This window comes from Scatophagus argus, chromosome 18 (assembly GCF_020382885.2).
Source record: "Scatophagus argus isolate fScaArg1 chromosome 18, fScaArg1.pri, whole genome shotgun sequence".
In the NCBI taxonomy this organism is placed as follows: domain Eukaryota; kingdom Metazoa; phylum Chordata; class Actinopteri; family Scatophagidae; genus Scatophagus; species Scatophagus argus.
The window spans coordinates 11738103-11758042 of record NC_058510.1 but is presented as its reverse complement, the minus strand read 5'-3'; the positions used below and the strand labels follow the sequence as shown (position 1 = coordinate 11758042).

General features: G+C 41.8%; 1 protein-coding gene across 3 annotated transcripts in view; it reads left to right on the top strand.

Annotated features, from left to right (window-relative positions):
* epc1a (enhancer of polycomb homolog 1 (Drosophila) a) overlaps positions 1-12112 on the top strand; it is a 28049-nt gene extending 15937 nt beyond the window's left edge. For all 3 annotated transcript variants that reach the window (XM_046371042.1, XM_046371041.1, XM_046371040.1), the window contains 8 exons: positions 718-876; positions 1104-1193; positions 1422-1570; positions 3418-3839; positions 7741-7862; positions 8345-8486; positions 9403-9814; positions 10466-12112. In XM_046371042.1, the coding sequence (XP_046226998.1) occupies positions 718-876; positions 1104-1193; positions 1422-1570; positions 3418-3839; positions 7741-7862; positions 8345-8486; positions 9403-9814; positions 10466-10538 (1569 nt within the window). In that variant the 3' untranslated portion in view covers positions 10539-12112. The remainder of the gene's footprint in view (positions 1-717; positions 877-1103; positions 1194-1421; positions 1571-3417; positions 3840-7740; positions 7863-8344; positions 8487-9402; positions 9815-10465) is intronic.
* Positions 12113-19940: the final 7828 nt, after the last annotated feature.

Genomic DNA, 19940 nt, shown 5'->3' with positions numbered 1-19940 from the left:
GGTGTTAGGGTACATTCTTTATGTGCTGATAACTTCAAATATTTAATTTACAACTGGGTTGCCAGATGCTTCAGTAATGTAACACTTCATTACGCAGCACTGTTGTGAACTCCATGTCACCTCTTCTCATAATGAGTTCATTAGCTCCAATGTCCAACAACCCTGCCCCTGCCCTTCAGGGAAACAACTATTTCCCCCTTTTCTCCACTCCTTTTTCCTCAACCAGCTGGTTCACTTTACCCTTTTGTTTATAGATGTAAACTCTGCTCCCACCTCCCTCATGGCTCTAACCTCTCTTCTTCTATTGATCTGACACAGCAGTTCTTCACCGTAGAATCCCTGCCTCTCTCTTTGCTTTGTCCCCCACATCTAAGGACTGAATAGGATCTGACTAATCCTAGTAGAGCTGGAGTCTGTTCAGACAGGGAGGGCTCGTCCCAATGGGGAAGTTGGGGTGAGCGGTGGCACGGGTTGGATTGAGGAGGAGGAGGAGGAGTGGGGAACAGCCATCTGGCTAGGCAGTGGCATCTGGCACATGCTGCCATCTGCATATCAATGCCTCTTTTACACACTGTTGTTTCTACGCACACTCGTCGCCTGCGCATAGACCACAAACACGAGACTACCACAGCCAGTATTGCTTTTCATCTTGGAATGCATTTGCGATTACACATACTGTAGTATAAATATTGAACATTTTCCCTCGTCCCCTCACAGCCTGAGAAGACGGAGGCAGTACGAACCAAAAGGAAATACGAAAAGAAACCCAAGATCCCCCCTCTGTCAGCACCTCAACATTCTGGGCCCTCTGTGTTCAATCCCAAGGACCTCAACCAGTACGATTTCCCCAGCTCAGATGAAGAACCCTTCTCACAGGTAAACAAAATTTTATTTCAGAGGACTTTTGTGGTGATGATGATGATGATTTTCATTCCATTAAGTCTTAAGTCATAAAATGTAAGGTGAAAGCACCTAGCCAGTATTGACAGCTACTATGAAAATCATGCTTGGCATTGACTACTGTGGCACTGTGTCAGGTGTATGAAAGGGTACACATTCAAGCTGCAAGCTTTTAATTTGCTAATATAATTTTTATTGTATAGATCCATTCAGGTTCCTCAGAGGCAGAAGAGGAAAATGACCCAGATGGCTGCTATGCGTTAAGGAGGAAGGCCGGCTGTCAGTACTACGCTGTGAGTGCCCTCCTATGACTCCCATGCTTCTATTTATAGTGCCAACAGCAGGCTGGTCAGTCTGGCTGGCCTGGCTGTTAGTCTTCCACAGTCCACTGGACAGGACAATGCAATCACAAAGACTTGCTTTTTTTCTTTATCTTCATCTCTTTTCTCTCAATTTTAATATTTGTCATCTACTTTCTCCCTTGTTTTCTCTTTTTGGGTGTCCTCTTCATCTTCCTTCAGTCTTGTCCAGACCAGAGTGGCAACTGGCCCTGGGTAAGCCCGTCGGAGGGTGGGCTCGGCGACCCACGCTTCCGCTACTGTATGACCTCGCTGAACATGCCACCGCGCTGCATAGGTTTGGCACGACGACGCGTGGGCAGAGGGGGCAGGTGAGTTCAAGCTGGCCGTTTGGATTCCTCATACTTGCTGAGATTTAATCAGTGATGTTTGAATTCTTCTGCATATGCACAAGTAGAATGGCAGTGGATTGTTTCAAAGTTTTGAAAAGATTGCTAAATTTCCAAAGCTTTTAAATATTAAAAGCTATAAATTGAGCCTCTGACCTTTGTGACGCAAGTGTGATCAGTTGTTGGCCAGGTATTGTGTGTTTTCATCTTATTCATGATATTCTAAAAGCAACCAGTTCATTAAATAAAGACAGAAAATGGTCAAATGAAATGTGCGTGGGAATACTGCCAGTACTCAAGACTGAACAGAGGAAATTCAGCCAAGTGCTAGCTGTCACTGCTGAGGTTGTTTACCATACCAGCTCTTTGGCAGGTTACCAGTGATCATTTGGCCGACACGTTCTATTATAAATATCAAGCTGGTTGGTAAAATGATGAACATGACAGTCCCATTTTGGGTTTCACCTGCCACTGTGGCCTGTAGACAAATCGGAGAACTTACCTTCTGCTTAGTTTAAACAGTAACATGTCCCGCATCTCACACTGATATATCGTCAGTAATTATACAGACGACTGAATTAAGCACTCTGGCTGGAAGAGTTGGCCAGCGGCTTCCACAGTGCTGTCGAGGAGACCAACTGGGTTAGGTGGTATCTGTTTGACAGATGCATGCATGATATTGGCAGTGTTTCTGTCTGCAGTCAACCTTTTCACCTGCCCTCAGGGAAGCTGAAGGATCCGTCTGTCTTTTGCAATATGATGTGCGCTTATGATAGCGATACTTGAGCACCTTAGAAAACATGGATTTAAGAGTGTTTGTTTAGGTGAACTAGCAGTGTGCCTTTGGGAATTGCAGTGTCAGTCGGTCCATTTGTTCTACTTACCAGCATGACTCCACAGTTAAATATCTCAGCAAGGAGTTCTATGTCATTTAGTACAGACTTGCATAATTGTATACTTATAATGTTGACTATTCCCTGACATTCCATCCAGAAATGTCACTTTACATTTACTTAACATGACCTTTGCTCTAGTGCCAGCCTCAGGCTATTTTTTCCTCCCTTTTTCTGGATTTTAACAAGCTTCGTGAAGCTGCAGTGTGCGTTTAAACTTGAAGTCCGTTACACAAGTGTTCTGCTGTGCACTCATGGCAGAACTGCTCGCCATCAAACTCAACAGAAGCCTGATAAAGACCCAGTAATCTGAATCAGGTGTGTTGCAGCAGAAACATGCAGGGCAGGAGGTCCCTGGACTAGGACTGGGAAACACTGGATTAGATATGTGATTTTTAAAAAAAAAAAAAAAAAAAATCTCATCTAAGAAATTTTAAATAATGAAAGTCTGAGCTGTTCTGCGAATGAACCCTCTTATATTTGTCATAATTATGTGGCAAAGGGTGTGAGATCAAGACCCGTGTGAGAGCAGAGTGAGCATATATCTACTCAGGCAGCGTGCTGTGTTAAATAGAGACATGACTTCAAGGTTTAATCACAATTTTGGTCCTGACAGTTCTGCTGAAGGACGTCCCCTGTATATCTCATTTGTCTTCCTCCTCTTCATTTTTTCACCTTCGCCTTTTTCCTTCCCAAAATACCCAGTCCCAACTCACTGCTTCACAGCAGCCATAATTGGTGTTTGGCTCACTGGACAATGTAATTATCTGAGTAGTATGCAAGGAATAGCTGCACTTGTGCCTGTATTCATAACCAAAGGATGCTGATGTTGAACTGTACGGTTAATAGCTTTGTTTTTCATTTCATCTGACCTCAGATGAGTTTTACCAACTCACTGAAGGTGATTTATACTGATCATTTTTGCTTTTGTTTCAGGATCTTGTTGGACAGAGCACACACAGATCTAGACAGCATCTGTCAGAGCTTGGACTCTGACCCAGAGCCCAAACCACTTGCCTCACCACTTCCAAGTTCTCCGCTCCGCAGCTCCAACGCCAGTACCTCAGAAACCAATACCTCGGACCCAACCAGCTCCTCCCACTTTCCCTCCTCTTCATCACCCCAGTCGCCATCTTTACAGACACCCATGGACCTCAGCCAGATTCTTTTGAACATTAAATCTTGCCGCTGGAGGCACTTCAGACCACGGACGCTATCCCAACACCCCTTGGGTGGAGGAGACTTGTCTCGCAGAGGATTTAAGGATTTTGGGCGGACAGTGTCAGGACTAACCCGGACCCTGTCTGGAGGAGCCAGCTCCCAGACCCGCACAGGTCCAGCCCCCACTCCTGTCAATGGTGAGTCAGTTGTTTTCTCTGCCATGCTGCTCAGTGTTTTCTTTCGCATCTTTGGCATTGTATGTCTAACTTTACAGCTAAAATTGTAATTGGTCTGAACACAGTTTGGAACAGTTGTGTTTGTTACTTGTTATTGTTATGAGCAGAAGTTTGCAAAGCCTAGTTACCCTTTGTGCACTCTGTGCTGTAATTAACAGAGTTGTTAAAATCAGTCTGAGCTCCAGTCAGTTATGCAGTTTGCCTTCAGTTTGTTTTGTGACTCTTGTCATCACATGTCACCTTGCACTTCGTTGAAGTACTTTATTGCGGCCGTTTTGTGAGCCTGTGGATTCTGTCTCAGAGATTTAGAATGGTCTCATCTATTGATGGTTTTAGACCAATCTAAGGTCATCTTTCTAGGTTGTGAGGTTGAGAGTGTGTTTATGTGTCTTCTGTTTTATGTTCGTAGTCTGTGACTACCTGATAAATGTTTCTTATAGGCTGATATGCTGATCCAATTAAATCTGGAAATGAACAGGCAAATAACCATAGACGGCATCAGTTTACATTTTTTCAGCAATTATTTTCCCTCAAAATTAGTATTTCCCATGAATGATGTTATCATGGAGGAAACAGAGCTTGTCTTCAGCTCTCCACAAAGGTGCCATTATTCGACACCAAACCTCGGGAATAGAAAAGGGAGACTGTGACCATATTTCACATTTGGTCAGATACTGAATTGGCGACACTGACGTTGGGTACTCATATTGAAGGTGTGCTGATTGTGTAGGTCTTCTGTGCTGTTCAAGAGGTGTGTGAAGCATCAACTTGCAGCTTCTTCATGTTCAGTCAGCTTTATTGGTCAAGTATGTAAACACATATTTGAATTTGTAATCTGACTGTTTTTATATTCCTCTTCAGTGACACTAATAGACATACAGCAGTTTATTTGTTAAAGTAGTCTCTAAGTGAAGACATGTTTCTTACAAAAAATTATTCACTTGAATCAGGTTTATATAGTATTAACTTCCACTCTGTCAGAAAAGTACAGTTTATATTTTCAGTGTCTTTACTACGTGTATAAGTCTGGACAGTTGTAGATGTTAACTACAACTTGACTGCTTCTCAAATACAACCTCATGGGTAGGTAATTGTAGTTTGAAAATATTTCAAATCCTTCACTGTTGTTCATCACTTCTTCTTCCTCACCTTTGCCAGCTCATTGTCATCCTTCTTTGTAAACCAAAGCAACTGTCAATTAGTGGAATGAGTGAAATGGGTGGCAAGAATGTGTACCTAACATTGCCCGTGTGCCTGATGCTAACATAACTAGGATTCACTTGTAAAAACATTGCTTTTTACGCCACTGGTTGTCAAAAACTTCACAGGATATCTTTTCAAAGGTACCTCATTATAAATGTTAAAATAAAATCGCTTTACTTGTGTCAAATTCCTTTGTGCTATGGGACATACTTCATTCTGCCCAACCAATAGAGGCTTAATAATTAAAAATAAACAGCTTCAAAATGTCATGAATATTGATTGTTTAGAACTGAAGCAAAGTAGGAAAGGCTGCCTGCCCTGACCATTAGAAGATCCTTTCTGTTAGAGAAAGACAAAATTGCCTTTGTGGTGTGAGGAGGAGTTTAATTGAAAAATTTCTCCATGCATAAAATTATGTGAGGAGCTGTTGTTTAATTGATTTTTGTGCATGTGAATATTCAATGACGAGAAAAATAAAGTTCGACTTAAAAGGCAGCTTAGTGTTGTTTGGTCGAGGCTTGCTGCTGCTCTTGTGTAACACATTTTGATGAGGCTTCTCAAAGGTAGATTGCTCTGCTTGAGTTTGTACTCCCATGCTGCTGTAAAATCATATGAACTTTTTGCTTTCAACCTTCTCTACATATTATAATACATTAATTCCTGCTCCCATGGCTTGGGGAGTCAATTAGAAATAGACTTGTATAAATAAATTCATGAGATGTGCGAGCGTGAGTCCGGGCTGGTGGCTGTAGAGAGGGCAAGCTTGGTGAATATTTGAACCACACTGGGCCTGCTTAGTATCATGGCAGAATGTCAAGCAAATTACAAGGGATATGAAATGAATTAATCAGAAACCTGGTCTCACCAGTCCCAAACTTCCTAATCTGTTGATACTTTGGTAAGTTTAGGGTGAAACATCATCTGACTTTCTTTAGGTTTCACTTGTTGCCTTCATGATCAGTGTATTAAACAGTAGTGGATTTTATGCATATATCTCCAGGGTTTAATAAAAACTTAATTTGCTTGATGTTTCACCTTGTTGCTGTAAATCTTAAATTTTACTTTGTGGTAACTGCTGTCTAAATAATTGACACCAGGGAGATTGTCTGCTAATGAACTAGTTTTAAAATAGTGTCCCTGTTGAGGCATCCAGTTTTTAAATAAGTTTGTAAGGACCAGAGTTAAACTTGTTGTTGTGGACGTGTGTTCTTTCCTCTTGTGATCAGTGTCTGAATTTTCTGAAGTGGTAGTTTAGGGGTGTCCCTCATCTGCCCCATTATCTTTGAATGCAATATCTCAGAATTGCCTTAAAGGAATTTCTTCTAATGTGGCACTCAAGGATGAACTGAGTGTTGAGTTGAACTTGCATCACTGTGACCTCACAAAACGCTTTTTGGCCAGAACTCGAGAATCCATACTTTACCAATGAAAAAAAAAACAAAACAAATATCCAATAGGATAAAATGATGAAGTTTTGACGTTTTATATCCAAAAGGTCAAAGGTCAGTTTCACCCTGACATCGCGATGTTACTGTCCATTATTCAACACCATAACTCAGGAACAGAAAGGGAGATGATGACCATATTTGACATTTAGTCAGATACTGATGTGATGACACTAGCATTGAGTGCTCACCTTGAAACTGCGCTGATTGTTTCCGTCTTCATTTTTCTTTCCACGTTTTACAATTTGTAGCTTCTTCATGTTCAGTCGGGTGGGCTTTATTGTTCAACCATGTGAACGCAGAAGGAATCTGACTGTTTCTTGTTTCTCTCAGTGAGCTTACACGCTAATAGACCAACAGCAGTGTGCACCACAGGCTCATTGATTTTGATGACAGTGAGCTTCAGGTGACTGTCATCTGTACTGCTTTGTAAAAATACTAAAAGTCTGTAGAAGTGTTCCTACATATTACTGTGACTAGGACTCGACTAGATGGTGAAGGCATGCACCAGCAATGCAGTGATTTCTTTCATATCAGAGTTTTCCTTTGTTTTAACTAGAGCCCTGTAGCAACACACCCACATCAGCTGTCTGAAATCCTACCAAGACATCGCTTTTGTATATTCACACACAAAAAAAGACCACACTGGAATGTTGTCTCTATTTTAATAGGACTTAATGGCCCTAAAGTTCAATTTTCCCCAAGCAGGAAAACAAAATTTTTGCCATTTCAGTTAACAAAGCTGTTAAAGCATGTTAAGAAGATGAAAAATGTCTGTGCAACAAATTGGCTACTGTTAGCTTCAGTACAAAAATTACATTGACCAGAATACATCCTGCCAAGTGCATAGAAAACAAAGCAGGAAAACAAAATTTTTGTCATTTCAGTTAACAAAGCTGTTAAAGCATGTTAAGAAGATGAAAAATGTCTGCGCAACATATTGGCTACTGTTAGCTTCAGTACAAAAATTACATTGACCAGAATACATCCTGCCAAGTGCATAGAAAACAAAGCAGGAAAACAAAATTTTTGTCATTTCAGTTAACAAAGCTGTTAAAGCATGTTAAGAAGATGAAAAATGTCTGCGCAACATATTGGCTACTGTTAGCTTCAGTACAAAAATTACATTGACCAGAGTGCATCCTGCCAAGTGCATAGAAAACAAAATCCAGATTCAGGTTTTGACCAGATCATCTTGCCCTTCCTATCCACAGTGTTCACAGCAGAGCAGTACCAGCAGCACCAGGAGCAGCTGGCCCTCATGCAGAAACAGCAGCTGGAGCAGAGCCAACAGCAGCAACAAGCCAACAACCCTGCAACAACCACCAACACACAGGTCAGTAAGGACAGACACACAGCTTACAGCCTTTTCTACACGTGGTCTCATTGTAAAACTTTGTAACAGAAAAAAAGGTTTCATATGATCCCATCCTGGCCATAATCAGATTTGGGTCTTTCTTAACCTACTTGTACTCTCATGCCTGCTGCCTTTTTTTTTGCTGTGTCAGTTTCTGTAATTGTTGGCACAGTTCTCATATGTGCTTTTATTACCAAATAAAGGCAAATTGATTAAACTAAATCAAACAGAGTTCTTCCAATATGGTACTCATTTTACAGTTGAAGGTCAGTTCACCCATCCTGAGGAAATGGGACACATCCTCATTCCCACGGGCGGTGTGAATGCTACAGGCTTCTGCAGAGTTCCTGTTTGGCTGCAGAAGTGCTGAGCTCAGTAGCTTCAGCAGTTTTGTACATTTTAGGCAAGCGGTCAAGTTTTTTGGCACACACCCTTATGTTTTCTCTCTGGTTTCCATTTAGGCACTTATGTCCAAGACGTTGGACCAGGCCAGCGCCCAGTTTGCTGCTTCAGCCCTCGTGACCACGGACCAGCTGCTGGCTTTCAAGTCCAAAGAAGAGCTGGTGCTGGCAAGTGGAGTCAACGGGGTCTTGGCAGGTGCAGGTGGGTGCCCCCGTATCATTGATTTATTTCACTATTACTAACTACTACTACTACTACTACTAACTATTTAGGGCATATTGATTTTTTTTTGTCTGTCTGTCTTGGTTCTTGGTAGAGAAGTAGTCAAGATCTATTTCTTGTCTGCCTAGTTTCATACTGTGGGTGCCTGTTCTCTAAGGGATCGATCCAGATGATGAATGGGATAAGAAAGTGTTACATTAACTTTTTTTTTTTTTTGTAATCTCAGTTTTAGCTTTTTCTCTTTAAATACTGGATACTTTTGGCTCTTGAGGCTGTAAAAGTCCTTCAAATAAAATGATCCAAGGAAAGGAAAAGTCATTCTTTAACTGCCTACGAAACATGATCACAATAAGGCCATGACTTGTAGTGAGGGGTGGGCTTTGGATCATTTTAAGGAGTCTCATGCAAAATCTCAAAATGGTTGGGACCCAATAATTAAAACAGTCGTAAGAGAAACTGCATATTAAGGGTCTAATATTTGGAAATACTAATATTTGGAACACATAAGTGCATATTTGTAGAGCCCCTGTCAGTAATGCTCTTTCTCCCTCGTGTATAAGTAGAGGTGGAGAGAAAATTAGAAACCTTTTGCAGTGCAGGGGAAATATTACAGCAACACAATTACCAAGAGTTTTAGAAATTACTTTGGCATTGCATCAACGCCTCACTGACTGCTTCAGCAAAAAGTTAAGAGGATAGGCTTCACACTGATAGGATTTATTGCATGTCTGTTGTATTACATTGCATTAGACTGTGCAACAAACCCGTGTATTGTCACTGAATCTGACAAAATCTTGAAATCAAGAGAAACATTATTAGACAAAGTGTGTCCGTGCATTCAGATTCCGTGTTGTTTTTTTTGCTGATCTTCATCGAACTTTTCTCTGTTCATCAGGTGTTTTCAAAGGATTGCACCTCTCCAGCACCACTGCGGCTCTTCACCAGGCCAACCAGTCGACACACACTACCACCTCTGTGGCCCCAACTTTCCTCCAGCCCTCCTCCAACTCGACCACCGCTTCCCCCTCCAACGCCGTCCCCGCCTCCCTCACCCCCACACCCAGCGCCCACGCAGCAGCAGCACTGGGGATCCTGGGATGCAGCGCTGCCAACGCCACCCCCGCCACCACTCAGGTCCTCATCGGGAACAACATCTGTCTGAGCGTGCCGTCGGCCGCCACCCTGGCCGGACGCCACATTCCCCGGACTCTCGGCAATGTGCCACCCTCTGCCTTAAAGCTGTCCACCACCACCAACCTACAGATGCCCAAAGTCTCTGGAGCATCATCCATGGACCTGGGCTCAAGGTGAGGCTTCGGTACACCTTTGCAATTAATATGACGCACAGACATGCAAGTGATAGAGATATTCTCATCTCATTTAACATCTGACAAAAGGCACATAAGAATTCAACATTTTCCTTGGTGTCAATTCTGAATCGTTGCTATAAGATCTTCACATCAAAAACAGCCAAAAAGAACACATGCTTGTTTTGATTGACTTCGTGCTGATGCAGCATAAGCAAACGTTCAGCCAGAGGCTTTAATTAGTTTACCCCAAAACTGAAGCAGCACAGGCTTGAAGCCTCCACACAGACGGAGGGATGACAGCTTCCATATACAGAAATCCACACCCCCCAGAAGGATTTAACTTTAAATGTCTCGCTTGCTCTATCAGATCACATTTCACATTATTACCTTTTATGTTTGTTTTTGGAGAAGTCCTTGCTTAAGTCTTCCTGGCAAATTTCATCTCAGTGTTGCCAAGGCAGTGTCTGCTTAAGATTATGCAGCTGAGAATTCACAGGCCTGAAAGAAGAGCCAAACTAATGTAACGTTAGAGCTCTTCAGCACACACACACACACACACAGACAAAAGATCTGTTGACTGAGATGTAGTCTTGTTAAGCTAAGATAAAAAAGCATCAGTGTGAGTCTTTTCTCTCCTCTCTTCCACAGGGATAATCACGACGAAGACAAGCCAGCACTGAACAGTATAGCAGACAACACGGTGGCCATGGAGGTGACGTAGTAGCGGTGCAGAGAAGAGTCCTCTCTTAAGGTGCTGTGCATCGTAGCATAGGGAATGCAAAAGGGACAGCAGGACTCTGGTGCAGACTGACGGAATGACGAGCGGCTGCGGCCCCTCGCTTGCAATTCTCATCTCTCATACTTTTTAAAACCTTTTTTTTTTTTTGTTTTGCTTTTGTTGTTTTGTTACTGTTAAAGTACAAGATTGACATCTGTAAATTATGAATATGGCAAAATTAGTATCTGTAAAATAACTACATATTTGTAACATGCCCCTTGTATATATTTCTTGAATACAGAACTGTCCATTTGTGATGTTTTTGCACTTGGGAGTCAAACTTAAAGGAAAAAAAAAAAATAAGCCAAGTAACTTGTGGCGAGTGTGAGAGATGTGGGAGTTGTATAGACAAAGAGTTTTATCACATCATGTGCATGGTGCGGAGCCTGCTGTTTTTATCTATTTATTGTGCTGTGTTTACAGTTTTTTTTGTTTTGTTTTTGTTTTGTTTTTTATTTGTACACTGTACCTTTGTTGGTTCCTGTGCTGTAGTAAATGTTAGGTAGCTACGGACTCCTGGGTATTTTTGTATATTGTGAACACACAGCAGGCCCCCCCCCACCCACGTTTATTTTGGGTCCCTGTGCTTCTCTCTGTGGATTATGTGAAAATCAATGGTGACATACATACAGACCAGGAGAACCAGGAGGAGCAGGATGAAGAGGCGGCAGTGTGTTTGCAGGTGACTGGGGTTCACTTGAAGAGAGGCGAGCCTCTCTTCCTGGGAGCTTCCGTCACCATTGTCCCAAACACAAGTAACAAAACAGGGATGAAGTCTCTTCCCAGAAGCCTCTGCTGCTTCTGATTAAAGCACTATTTTTTTGTGATGTTTTTGTTCATGGTTTTGATAAATATCAATGCTGCTTTTGTATTATTTTTTTTTTTTTTGTTTTAAGGGGTTCTTCATTTTCATGCAAGCAAAGTCCCCTTTTATATTTGTTTTATCCCATAAACATTTTTTTGTAAAACAAAAATTCAGTTATTTTTGTATTTTCTTTTGTTCTTGTGGTAAACTTGATTGTGAGCTTTTCATTTATTGAAAGACTTCATTCTTTTGTTAATTTGTTACTTGTTCATGCATAGGTGATAAGGGAGGTGAATGGGCAGTAATCGCTGTACGTGTTTCATCATTCCAGTTTTTAATAACAAAAAAAAATGCTAATGAGGGGGTGTAGGGGTTGTGGGAAAACGGCAGTTTTCTCCCCTCGTTTCCCCTTTTTCTTTATTTTCGTTTTTTCTTTGAAAAAAGAATCTCCAGACGGCTGCAAGGCCAAAAACCACAAGTATTGGGTGCCTTCCTTTGGGGAACTTTATGTACTCTCTTCTGTGAAGAGTTAGGCACAAAGGCAGCATTATTTAGTAGTGCTTCTCGTCTTTGTCAGAATCTGAATGCCCAGTCCAATGGCAGGATATATCCTTGAGGTTTACTTGTCCCACCTGGAGGCTGAAAAGACTAAAAAAATGTGACAGAACTCTCACTAAAATAAGACAATAAAGCCCAGGGCATTAAATGTGAATTGTTTGGACTCTGTCGTCTTTTATATGTGAGTGTGTGTGTGTGTGTGTGTGTGTGTCTGAAAATATAGGAACTAGTAAGTGCAGAAGTTGAGGTATCGGTTTGAATTTCTGTTCCAACTAGTTCATGAGTGTGGAACCACAAATGTAAGGCTGATTTGATGTACTAGTGGTGAAAGTTTTGGCTCTAAACTACTTGATTATTACTAAGCTATTATTGAGTTCATGGGAAAAAATTGATGTGATGTTTACTCAGTAACAGCAGTATCAGCTAAGTCCATTTTGGGACTTGAGTCTTCATAATCAATTCTAAGTCATTCATTTTTTCTAGTTAGAGTCCCATGTCCTTATTTTGTGACTTGGGTTACATTCACACTGCAGATAAAAGTGGTTTAATTCTACTTTTCTTTTCCCCCCCTCTCAGATTTTTTTTTCACAGCAAAAAAAGCCTGTGAAGCAGGAAAGTTGCAAATTTAACAGATGATAAGGTAACATGTTTCAGTTTTTTTCTGCCTTCTTACCCTCAGGCTGGCAGAGTCAACACATTACTCTTATCACAGCAAACAATTAAAGAAATTAATGTCTTCACCTGTTTTATTCATTTTGATGATGAACTATCGTGCCAGTGACATTTTCATTAAATATGGGATCTGGCACAGATCTGCTCTCGCACAAAGATGAATGTGAAAAGTCAGAGCAAAAAGATCAGACTTCAGGGGGGGAAAAAAATCACTTTCAACTACTTTGTGAATGTAGTCTTAATGAGTCAGGTCCCTCTAGTGCAGAAATGGGTTTTTTAGAAATAACATTCATCTCTGTGATTTCCTCATGGAATGTTGAAAGGAAGAGTCAGACATTTTGTCAGAAGGGATATTTGGGTGCCAAAAGTTAGATAAGAAGATAACCGCTCTCACATCTACTTCTTCAGTATGAAACTTGAACCAGGCTTAGTTTACATTAGCATTTTAGCTTAGATTAGCATAAAGACTAGAGGCAAGTGGAAACAGCTAGCTAGCTATTGTTGGCTACTCCCAGCATGTAATGAAAGAAGAAGAAAAACAATCATCTTTATTGACAGTATATATATTTTTACATGAACACACTGAATTTGTCTTCTGCATTTGACCCATCCTTAGTTGAACACACATGCAACACCCAGCAAATTACATGCAGTGAAACACACACAGGAGCAGTGGGGGGCATCAAGCTCCTGGGGAGCATATTGGGGGGGGTTAAGTGCCTTGCTCAAGGGCACATCAGCCAGCTAATGGAGGGGGGAAGCATTTTTCACATTATCACTCCACCACACCCAAATTTTTCCTGCCCACCCAGTGGGGGAATCAAACCAGTGACCCTCCAATCACAAGCCGCTTCTCCAACCTCTAGGCCACGGCTGCCCCCAAGCACAAACTTGTTCTTATACCTCAGTTTTGTATGTATTAAAAAATGCAAATATAATGTTCTAATGACCTCTGGAGGTGCAGTTAGATCTTCTGACGTTCGGACAGAGACAGGCTAGCCATTTCCTTGCGTTTCCGGTCTTCACAAGAAGCTGCTAGCTGTAGCTTCATATTTAGCATTCACACATGAAGGTGGGTTTAATACTTCTCATGTACTCCAGAAAGCACCCATGGAAATTAAATTGGCCTGCTAACACTTGAGAAGCTCACTAATTAACACATTGTATCTCATTTGTTTAATTTGCACAATAGCGTAATTGTAAAAATGACCATTTGTGATTTTCCAAGGGGTTATGTGTGGGAGTATGTCTTGGCTGGGTGCAGTTACTTCCTGGAGTCTTATCGTCATTGTGAGGTTGCCAGGCAAACTCGGGAGAAAGTCACTTCAACCGGCCAAGAAAGAAGTAGTCACTGAGAAAAAATGTTCACAGCATGCTAAAAGTCATGTTGCAGAGCTGTGTGCAACACTGAAAAAAAAAATTTCACTTCAGCTCTATTGTCTTGTGTAGACCCAGGAGCTGTACACATCACACTTCGCAGTTTGTTTAGCATCTGCGTTTCAGGGGGAATGAAAAAAGCACAGACGCGAAATCCCTGTAGCGACTCAGCTGTACAGCTATCACTATCTCATCAGAGGCCAAATTACTCCCAAGTTGTTGTTTTTTTTTATTTTTTTTAAATTTAGCCCTGCTGGAGAGCTGCCAGCATTATTCAGCCTCAGATTATTTATGCTGCAGAAGAGGAATCACTCAGCAGCGAGACAACTGGCCCACCTCTCACTCTGCAGGGTGGGCGTTAACCCTGCCACAGGCTTTCTCATTACTACAGAGAGCCAGAGATTTTGGTGCAGAGCTGGGGAGAAAAAAAAAAAGCTGTTTTTCTCATCAACTTCTATGGGTGTTAACAGAAGCTTTGTGGCTGAAATAAATCATTGATGCCATGTGGGGAAGATAGTTACGACTGTAGCTCATATCTTGGTATTTCCCCAGTAAATTCACTTTACATTTTTCCCCAAAGAATGACTTATGTATGCGCACACACAGTCTGCAGCTTTTTCCCTCAGCCATAACTTAGTCCATAAAGGGAGCTAAGCGTGTATGAGTGTTAATGTCCACTCCTGCAGACCAGAAGGCAACCAGGTTTTGTTTTGTTGCTCTCTGTTGAGTAATTTGTCTTCTCGGGCCAAGCTTTGTCAAACATGCATGTTTACTCAGAAGTGTCTCCTTTTTTTTTTTTTTTGTAGATTCCTCTACAGCCATGAAGTGTTCAGAACAATGCAAGGAGATGTAAATGAGCGACAGGTGTGGCTGTGCCAGAAACACGGTGCAGCTGTTGGTTAGCAGTGGATCAGATGTCGTGGTGAGGGTAGTGATTGGCTGGGCAGAGAGCCAGGCCTGATAACTCTGCTCACGCTTTGTGTCTCCCTGCGGTCTGAGACAGCGATTAAAGTTCAGATGGTGGTGAGTGATGGTCTACTTCTGTGAAAAGTGACTCCACTTTCCAAGTAATGGAGAGCAGGAAATGACATGCACCCGTAATTAGAAGCTTAGAACTAACAGAATTTGAATTGTCAGTTGAACAAGTTGAACTTGAGTTTGTTTTTCCTTGTGTGCAGCTGTGAGAATGCTGGAGCCAGTGAAGTGAAATTGGTTGTGGTGCTCCTTCTCGCTGCAGTCTCTGAAGTGCAGCTTAAGTGCTCAGGCCCTCTGAGAGGAGGAAATGAATCACACAGACCGCGGACAGTGAGGTGCAAAGTCGTCGCAGCAAAGTACAAGTGCTGCTGTCTCTCACACAGCAGTTCAGAGAAACTAGAGGGTGAAGAGCTGCTGATGGTAGCTGTTAACCACAGGTGAGATGGTTTCACCCTGAACGCTGTGGCGTACTGTGTCTGTGCAGCACCACAGTGGCTGAGGTGAGAGTCCTCTCTGTTTTTTTTCTTTCTTCATACTCGTATATTTCTAAGAGAAACCATGTTTTGTGAAACATTCCTATTTGCTTGCTTGTCAAGAAGTTGATGGGAAGTTTGATACTGCACTCTCATTTGTCTGACACGATGAATTTAGCTTAGCCTAAAAGCTGGAAGCAGAGGAAACATCTCGCTGTTCAGTCCAGAAGTAACAAAATCTGCCTACCAGCACTTCTAAAGTTTGCTAATTAAACTGGCAATAAACACTTTTTTTTTTTTTTTTTTTTTTGCTGTAACATGTCATTATGAAGGGCGGTGCAGTGGTTAGCACTGTCGCCTCATAGCAAGAGGGTTCCAGGTTCGAATCCTGGTCTGGGCCCTTCTATGTGGAGTTTGCATGTTCTCCCTGTGCCTGTGTGGGTTTTCTCCGGGTACTCCGGCTTCCTCCCACAATACCAAAAACATACACATTAGGTTAATTGGCTACTCTAAATTGCCCTTAGGTGTGAGTGTGAGAGTGTGTGGTTGTTTGTCTTTGTGTGTTGGCCCTGCGATTGACTGGCGACCAGTCCAGGGTGTACCCCGCCTCTCGCCCGTAGTCAGCTGGGACAGGCTCCAGCTCCCCCGCGACCCTGACGGATAAGCGGTATAGAAAATGGATGGATGGATGGATGTCATTATGAAGTTAATGTTGATTGTGCAGTGTGATGGCTAGAGAATAATAACACCATCTGTGCCAAGTAAACCTCACTTTAAATTTTGTCTTGGCCCACAAAACTGCTCTGGTGTTATCTTTTTTTTTTTCTACTGGTTGTTTAAAGGGACACTTCCACATTTTATGAAACATGCTTGTTTATCACCCCACTCAGAGTCAGAGTGAAGAAGTATATATTTATATATATATATGCTATATAATGCTGCACAGATGCTAAAACCAGTGTCTCATTTAAGATTGACTAAATGATCTCTTCATGTTACTCTGAAGGCGGAGACCAGGCATATTTCCCAAAACGTCAAACTGTTCTTTTAACTTTCTGGTTGCATCTAAATGCTCTCAGAGTTTGTACCTTGCCTGCCCCGGTTTAAATATGAGGAAAAGCTTCTTGCTGGATGCTCTGAGGAATGCGGGCCTGATAAGCCTGGGTGTGTTTAAATAAAACCAGGCTTTAAGTGATTTATCATCGTACTCTCCTTGAGTCAAAGCACCCAACCCAACCCCTACATGCAGCCACAGCCTGTGCTGCAGTCTCTACTTCATACCAATGGTCGAACTGTCCACAATCACTGTGCCATTCAAGTATCTCAGAGTCAATAAAGTCTTGTCTGAATTGGTTGTTGCAGCAAACTGTGGAGGAAGTATGCTAATATTATCCCTCAGACAGATTCTTATTCCAGTGTTTGGCTCAGACTTTAGTGTTTTTGTGCCAGAAATGAAGCTGCTGCTTTGATGACACATTGAGATATTCTGACATGAGAACAGTGTTATCCTTCTCCCCGCTGAGCGCTGCCACTCGCGTTGAAGCAAATGTCTTGCTGAAGGTGACTGGGGGGAATGTTAATGAGAGTTGGGCCCTTTAGTTCTCTTTCATTATGCATCCAGGGGACTTAGACTTGAAGGTTGTCCACAGCTCCGTGTGTGTGTGTGTGTGTGTGTGCGTGTGATCTGATAATTATATGAGACTGTGTTCATCAGGTCAGAAAAGTGGATCTTGATAAGGAGAGAAAACACTGACAGGCGTGACTTTGATTCAAAATCTTTACATAACATTAAAAAAATAATTTTCCAGTTAAATGGTGATACAGCAAGAGCATTAAATCAGCAGCCAGTCACAACAAAGCTTTACAAGAAAGTTGTGATGTGTGTTAATCACATATTTCAATTAACATACTATATTAGTCCAAGTCAAATCTCGTTCCCATGTTGTCAAATACCGTATGATTTGGGGTTGGTGGCTATTTGACGACCTTTTCATGCGACTCGGCAACGCTCACATTTTTCAGACAAACTAATAAGAAAACACAGGCAGAGAGCAGGGTCTCTGCAGATGGAGACACTGCCACACCCCTCCAGTGGGTCAGAAGAAATGACTCAAAGGAGTTTGAGTCTATACATTGTCTTTGAGGAAAATACTGCATATTACCTTATACCTTTTCTTCCACATCTTAAAGGCCCCTTTGATTGATTTTTGGGCCTGCTTCACAAAAGTAGCTGTGTCTAACAACAGATAATTTAGAACTTCTTCAAAAGTTGTCTGAAATTTAGTACCAGTGTTCACAAACCAACCAATCAGAATGCGACCTAAAATGATCCATAAATACAATAGTAAGCTAGCCTAATGCTGACAATCTGAGATGCCTCAAAACATATTGTGGATTGCAAACAATACTTTACAACATTATCTTGCACAGTGTGACGTGTAATGAACGCATAAAATTTCAGCTGGCCTCATGTCTACAGTGCTGTTTTGGAGGGCTTTTAAAGTTGAGTGCACTGTAGGATTGTACTGGTGAGCTATAATATGCACAGTGGTTGAGTAATTGGTTACCAATCTGTTATAATGGATGAAGGTGTAGACACAAATTATTATCCATGACTCACGCAAGTTCCTGAGCAGAAAGTCACACCTGATCAATGTGCAGCAACAGCAGCGAGCACTTCGTTGGAAATTTGGTCACATCCACTCCTATTGTGCAATCACAGAGCTCTCTCATTTACATAACCTTGTAGCACTCAACCCCACCCCCCATCCCCACACAGCCATTGACCCTACGTTCACCTTAAGGTGGTTTAGAGAAAACACGGCACTGTGTTTAGTGGTGTGGCTCAGATTAATCCCATACACCACAGACAAAGATTCATGTTTTAATTTCCACCCCGTCATTTTCACAACATATCAGTCGTTCCGGTCTTCCTTCAAAAATATGAATTTGAGGTTATGATGCGAAACCGTATCCAACAGATGCAACCATTTACAACGTGTAAACAAATCATCAGTTTGGACCATATTTTGCAATACAATCGTCACTATCTACATATAATTCAGCCATTGTGTGGAATATTAAGTAAAAGTTTGTCACCAATGGTTAATAAATTGATTGTAGGTGCTTTGGGTCCATCATATGTTTTATTTAATATTAAATATATTTACTGTGGCCATCAGATAATTGTAGTGGATTAAAAAGCTCCCCCTGAAACTGCATTTAAGGACAGTACTTGAGAATATGTACTCGGTTACTTACTATCCAAGGTTGTGTGTCTTTGCTCTGTCCACAGGACAACAATTGTACAATTGTATTGGCTTTGTCTTTGTACGTCTCTTTGATTCAATATAATGTTTTGGGCTTGGTGAAAATCTACGATTTCCAAAATCCCACGACTGATATGAAAGACAGGGCAAAAATAGAACGCAGTGACCCAGTTTGTTACACACTTCCACAACAAAAGGAAACAGACTTTTCCTTTAATGCCACTCTACAGGGCCTCTGGCCTCTCGTTAAATAACAATGGAGCGATCTGATGGGGTCGCATTCAGGCTGAGGTGAGCAAAGTGTGGCAGTAATCTGCTTCCATTGGTAATGTGCCTGTACAAGCTTTCATTTCAGCTTTTGTTGTGGACTGGCAACACAGATATCTGTGGTGGTAGTGATATATTCACAATCCATATCTTTGGAAACATTTTCTACATCATACTGTACTAACGTTAGTTTGAGTTGTCCCTGAGTCACAGGAGAAGGTTAACAATTAAAATCCAGCCCGAGTTGCTTTAGGTGGAACAGACTGAATGACTTCAGATATGCCCAAGTCTTTAGCATGTGGCTTGTCCAGATGCTTTGAAAAATTAGAACTACTGTTTATCACAATGGATAGAACCTTTGAGTCAGGTCCCAAGTCACATTTTATTAAAATATTCTTGTCTTTCTGCTTGACAAAGGAAAAGTAGTGAAAATATCAGATCTGCTGACACCGTTGTTTTCCCCCCAGCGCCCTCCCGTTTCGTTGTTTCTCCCAGAAGCTTGACCTGTCCGCTATCATCATGCATGTCCAAACACATCCAGATCAGATTTTGAAGTATAAACAGGAAGTGTGGACAATTCATCTCTGCAGCTGGTCAAAATGATTACTTAAAAAATAACAAAGTATCAGTAATCAAGTTACTTCCATGAAAATGATGCACTCCAGCAGTTACTACAGTTACTGTGATGCGTTGCGTCATGCTTTGTACTAGTGAAGTGCCACCTCCCCTCCAACATGTACACACACACACACACACACACACACACACACACACCCTTCCTTCAGAGTTTTCAGTAAAGACAATCTGTGTGTTGTCAGATACGGCGGGGAGTGAAGTGACCTTTCAATCATTCCTCCAGGGATGGAGAGGGGCGGAGTTTCCGGCCTGACAGTAGATTGGAAAAATGATTTTGTTGCTAGGCAGCAAGGCTCCGTAATGACAGTGTGTC